Source organism: Hippocampus comes, unplaced genomic scaffold, assembly GCF_001891065.2.
Source record: "Hippocampus comes isolate QL1 unplaced genomic scaffold, H_comes_QL1_v1.1 scaffold332, whole genome shotgun sequence".
In the NCBI taxonomy this organism is placed as follows: domain Eukaryota; kingdom Metazoa; phylum Chordata; class Actinopteri; order Syngnathiformes; family Syngnathidae; genus Hippocampus; species Hippocampus comes.
Window position 1 is genome coordinate 144,331 of NW_017805119.1, and position 5,751 is coordinate 150,081.

At 40.0% G+C, this 5,751-nt stretch overlaps 1 protein-coding gene across 7 annotated transcripts in view; it reads left to right on the forward strand.

Annotated features, from left to right (window-relative positions):
- Positions 1-5,751, forward strand: part of piezo1 (piezo type mechanosensitive ion channel component 1 (Er blood group)) — a 135,513-nt gene that overhangs the window by 112,723 nt on the left and 17,039 nt on the right. For all 7 annotated transcript variants that reach the window (XR_002167733.1, XM_019865749.1, XM_019865747.1 and 4 more), the window contains 6 exons: positions 917-1,175; positions 1,950-2,138; positions 4,024-4,179; positions 4,272-4,458; positions 4,798-4,930; positions 5,221-5,368. Coding sequence is in view for 6 of the 7 variants with exons in the window: in XM_019865749.1 (XP_019721308.1) it covers positions 917-1,175; positions 1,950-2,138; positions 4,024-4,179; positions 4,272-4,458; positions 4,798-4,930; positions 5,221-5,368 (1,072 nt within the window). In the remaining variant the exon portion in view is untranslated. The remainder of the gene's footprint in view (positions 1-916; positions 1,176-1,949; positions 2,139-4,023; positions 4,180-4,271; positions 4,459-4,797; positions 4,931-5,220; positions 5,369-5,751) is intronic.

Below are 5,751 nucleotides of genomic sequence, written 5' to 3' on the forward strand. Positions count from 1 at the left end.
GTCACTGTCGACCGGGGTCGGATTCCGTGCATCTGGTAGCGAGCGTAGCGAGGCCACTCCCCCGCAAGCGAGCATTTGCTCTGGAGCAAATTTAACCCAGCTGCATTCACACGTGCACATTTGTTCCGGCGTAGCGTCGCAAACGAGCATTTGCTCTGGAGCAAATTTTTAAACCACCTCCCTGAGGTGGATCAAATTTGGTCCGCTATAAGCTCTTTAGTGGAGCTACGTCGGAGCAAATGTGCGCGTGTGAACGCTCGACTGGATCTGTTTCGGCGCAGCGTCGGATCAAACGTTGCCGTGTGAACGGGGCAAGATTTCTATAGTATCGAAGATCAAGTGTGACAGAAAAAGTGTTACACCAAACACATGCAATATTTTAGGGATATTGTTTTAAGTCAAAATAAGAGCTTATTTGGAATTCATGATGTCTGGATGAGACAGAGGCAAAGGTCAACATGGGTCAATATTTTCTGTTCCCTTCGGTGCTTTCTACTGTTTTTATTACCGATTTGCTTTACTGTTTGTTGTATATGTTAATTTGCTCCATGTACAGCACTTTGTATGCAGCGATGGCTGTTTGAAAGTGCTCTATAAATACAGTTGAGTTGAGTCTGTTTTCTTCACCAGGAACCATTAGTCTTTGTGAGCAGAATTGTTCCGATTATTCTGAATGGCCTCCAGCCTATCTTGATATTGGGGGGTAAAGATAAAATCAGTTCTTTATGCTTTTAGAGCAACACCCCCTCAACTCTCTCACCCCTCGCCGCCTTAATTTTCAAGTCAATCTTGTACTCTTGTGATTTTTTTTCTCTCAGTGAAAGCTTTGCTGGGAACTAAATGTTTCAGTTTTATAGTTGACTGAAGGATGACGATGGCTACCACCTGTTTGTGACATTGTGTTTTGTCCCCCAAGGCACTTCTTTATTGAAGAGCTGGAAGAGAGCATAACGTTCTACAACAACCAAAACCGCATGCTGAGGCTCTTGTTTGCCACGCACAATCTGCTGGCAGCCAACTCAGATCTAGTTTGTTATTTCATCATCATTTTGAATAATGTGGTCAGTGCGTCTGTGATATCACTCGTACTGCCGATTATGGTCTTTCTATGGGCTATGTTGACTGTTCCAAGACCGACGAAAAATTTTTGGATGACTGCCATTGTCTACACAGAGGTATGTAATGTCTAAAAAAAATCTGTCTATGCATAACATAAAATGCAGTTTTTAAATTGTGATTTTTATTTATTAAGGACCAATTACAATTTAAAGCTACCTGGTCCTGTCTGAAAATGTATTTCCCACCCTTGCTAAATCACCAATTTGTTGTGGCTAATCACATTTATGGGGGAAGCTGTATTCATTTAAACTGACCACACCAAGCCTTATTACCTCAGACACGTTCAATCAAGGGCGACCCGGTGGTTGACTGGTGAGCACGTCGGCCTCACAGTGCAGAGGTTCAGGGTTCGATTATGGCTCCAGCCTACCTGTGTGGTGTTTGAATGTTCTCCCCGTGTCTGCATGGGTTTTCTCCAGATTCTCCAGTTTCCTCCCACATTTCAAAAATATGTGTGGCAGGTTAATGGAGCTATTCTTCAAAACTGCTATTTTCCCTATTGAAAATTAACAGCAAAAATTAGTTCAACATACAAACATCTTTGCAAATTATAAACCAATAAATGCGAAACTGCTTTTTTGACGTGCACAAATGGTGTGAAGATTTAAGATATTTTGCGAATTTCAATTCTGATCTGAGAAATTGACCAAAGTGACTGAGAAAAACGAATTGAACATGATGGGGGAACAATGTCAAACAAAAGTGATTACACATTATAAGTCATGTTGCAGTTGAAATAAATGCATCAATTCATGCTGACATGGTGTGGTGGCCTCTAAAGGAAGTAGATTAACAAAGAAATATGTCTGGATGTCTGTGCGTCTTTCCAGGTGATGGTCGTGGTAAAATACCTTTTTCAGTTTGGATTTTTTCCCTGGAACAGTGTTTATGAGATAACTGTAAATGAAGACAAGCCTTTTTTTCCACCTCGCATCCTGGGTGTGGAGAAGACTGACACCTACATAAGATATGACCTCCTTCAACTCCTGGCTCTGTTCTTCCATAGATCTTTGCTCATGGTGAGTCATTTATTGGAATTCTAAATTTTTCCTCACAAAGTCAAGGTATCTTTTTTACGATGCATTTAGGATTCAATCTGTCCAACTCTTGTAATACTAAAACTTTTATCAACCTCACAGCGACACGACATGGAAGATAAACTGCAAGAGCAATTGTTCATTGTTCTAATTTGAGTTTCAGATCCAGTTGTAAATTGCCTGGAAATTAACGCTTGAATGTTGATTGCTTGTCTCATTCTCATCTTTTGATTTTAAACCCAGCTCAACTCAAGGCAAATCAAGACAAGCCTTTAAAAAAAAGGCTTCTCTTTTTCAACTTGAATGCACACTGTACAGTTTATACCACAGACGCATTTAAATGGTGCACATATGCAGTCAAAATAATGCAGATCTGAGAGTGGCTTGTTTCATACTTAGAGAGCAATCGGAACATCATGTTAATATGATGTAACATCTGACTGAAAAAAAAGCTGTTGCTTATTAACAATCCTGGGTTCTCCTCGGAGAACCAGACCATGTCTCTTTACTATACTGTACTAATGAACTACTTGTCACATAACCTGATCTTAACCCCGTGTTTCTCAAATAGTGGGGCGCAGCCCCCTATGGGGCGGCGCAAGGCTCCATCAAGGGGGGCGCATTTGACCTCGGGGAACATGCTTTTTTATTTTTTTACTGTCCTAAAATAACATGCAATTGCACCTCCACTACATTAGGGGGCAGTGGCGCTCTCATTGGCAGAGTTTGCGCAGGCAGCATTCTCAGGGAGGAAATATGACGAGGCGTATGTAGCGCTTGGCTTCAATGTGACTGCGGTGGCAGACGAGGAAAGATCGATGTGCTTACTGTGTCTAAAAATTTTGGTAGAGGACAGCATGAAGCCAAATAAATTAAGGCGTGCCGAATATTGCCAACAATCATGCCGCTTTGTGACTGCTACTTCAGTAAACTAAAATACAGGTCCCGGCTACACATTGAGCAGGAGCCGAGAGTTGCTGTGTCCTGCTTCAAACCTCGCTTTGAAAAGCTGTGCATTGCAAAACGTGCTCATTGTAGCGATTAATCCAGACATCATCTTAGATTTAAAAAAATATTTTTATATATTTTTGTTTTGCTGGTTAAAGTTTTTTTTAATATTGTGCTCCTGACATAATATTGATTAGTTTGAATGCATTATTAGTTATTGATTTTATGTAATTTTATTTTTCAGTATCGTATAGTTTCAGTCAAAAAATATTTATTGTTAAATTTAGGATTTAATGTTATTTTTGAATTTCAGATGCACTCTAAATCTTTTCTGTTCCAGTTACTAAAGCTATTCTTTGTTGTAAGTTGGTCCATAAAGTTGGTCCATATTTCTTTATGTTTTTATTCTCTTATACGTTAATAAGGATACAGTGTTATGCAAAGGTGTACTTATAACAATTTTAAAGACAAATTATACTATTTATAGTCGTGCGGGGGGGAGCGCGAGATGTTTTCCTCTTCCTTGGGGGGGCATGACAGAAATAATTGAGAACCACTGTCTTAACCCTTTCATGCCCTCTGTAACCTGATCACATGATAAGCTGTCCACTGTAGTAACCACTGTCCCTGAAAGTGTTAAGTTACTGCAAATAAACTTGAGCGATATGTCACAATGTTAGTCAATCCCCTTTGGAACTTTTGAAAACAAAAGCTGTCGATTGGCTTCTTGTCTCATGAAACATTTTTCATGATGACAGATCAAGACCCAAGGATTTGTGTTTTGTATTTTGTCCACTTTTTGATATATTTCCCCCATGCCCTCCAAATTATGGAATTTCGGAAGACTTTGACTTTGGGGGTTCCACTATATGTCAAGCGTTGCTCTCACAGGATCTTTATGTATTGTATGTGAAAACAGCGTTATGGCTTGTGGGACCACAAATACCCTTTGGTGGAACAAAGTAACTCAACAGGTGATGACAAGGAGGAAAAAGGCAAAAACAAGGACGACCGATTGAACTCGGTGTCTACCACAGAAAATCTAAATATCACTGACCTGGAACAACACGAAAAGGTATGTGGGAATAAGAGCAACTAAAAACTATTACGGACACGGACCACTTGACTGGATTTTTTACGAAGACGTTTAATTAGGTTTCTGTCCAGCTCTTTCCAGCTGACTTAGCAGCATCCCTGGACAGACAAGAAAGTGTTTCAGGGCTGATTCATTCCAGAAGGCTGAAAAAGGATGTTAGTGGAAGCAGAGAAGAGGTCTTTGAGGAAATCACACAGAAAAGCAGTGGCCTCCACTTACGCAAGAAACCCAAAGAACTTAAAAAACAGACCTCTCAAGGTTTGTGCAGTATGGAATTGTACTTAACAGACAGCGTAGAGATGTAGTTTTCTTTCCAGATAAACCCGTTAAATGTATAATATTATTACTCTCAGCAATAACTCCCATGATACGTATGACATTTTTCCTAATTGTTAGGAATTTACTTTTGTGACACATCAGGATTGTAATAATTTTGACTCAGTTCATGGACTTTAGTTCATCTTAAGCTACTTTTTGTTGCTACATAACCGTCATCTTGGTCAGATAGTATTCTAGAATGTAATTTGTCTGTCTGCTATTTGTTTTTTGTTTTTTTGTTGTTGTTTCATCCATATGTGGCTGTTATTACCATTCCAGTGAAGCCCACCACTGAGAACACGGAACCCAGCAAAGACCTTACGACCAGGAAGAGGAAAGTCAGAAGAAAAGAGCGAGCCAGCAATAGCATACAGGCTGTCATACGCAAGCTAAAACAAGCATTTATCTGCGGGTTAGTTAACACAATTTATAAGCCGTCAACCTATTCCGTGACTCGACTCTCCTATAACTATCTATTTGGAAGGCCTTTGAGTGGCCAGCTCAATATATATATATATATATACCCCCACCCTAAAACATACAACTAAAAGAGGGCAAGGAACTATGCTGTACTTTTAATTCACTTTCACCATGTGGCATTGTATTACAAATAATGCTCCTTTGCTTGATATAAAAAAACTGACCTCACTGTTCCAATACATTTTTAGAAGGAAGTGTAACACGTCTGCCTCTCTCGGACAGAATCCGGGGACTTTTAAAGCCCATTCAGGGTTTCTTCTTTGATACTCTCCAAGCTGATTATCGTGTTGCCACTGATGTCTACGCACTCATGTTCCTGACTGATGTTATTGACTTCATCATCATTGTCTTTGGATTTTGGGCTTTTGGGGTGAGTAAAAGTTTTCCATCCATCTTTTTCACCCTACTCATTCTGAGTCTGGTCACTGTGGCAGAATGTACTTCCGAGGCAACCCTTCCCCACTGGTGTGTGTGTGTGTGTGTGTGTGTGTGTGTGTGTGTGTGTGTGTGTGTATGTGTGTGTGTGTGTGTGTGTGCGCGCGTGTGTGTGCCATATTTATATTATACGTCAGGGGTCAGGAACCTTTTTGACTAAGAGAGCAATAAAAGCTAAATATTTGGGAATGTATTTCAGTGAGAGCCATATTCTCTCTCGCTGTCGCGCTCTCTCTCTCTCTCTCTCTCTCTCTCTCTCTCTCTCTCTCTCTCTCTCTCTATATATATATATATATATATATATATAATTTTTTGATG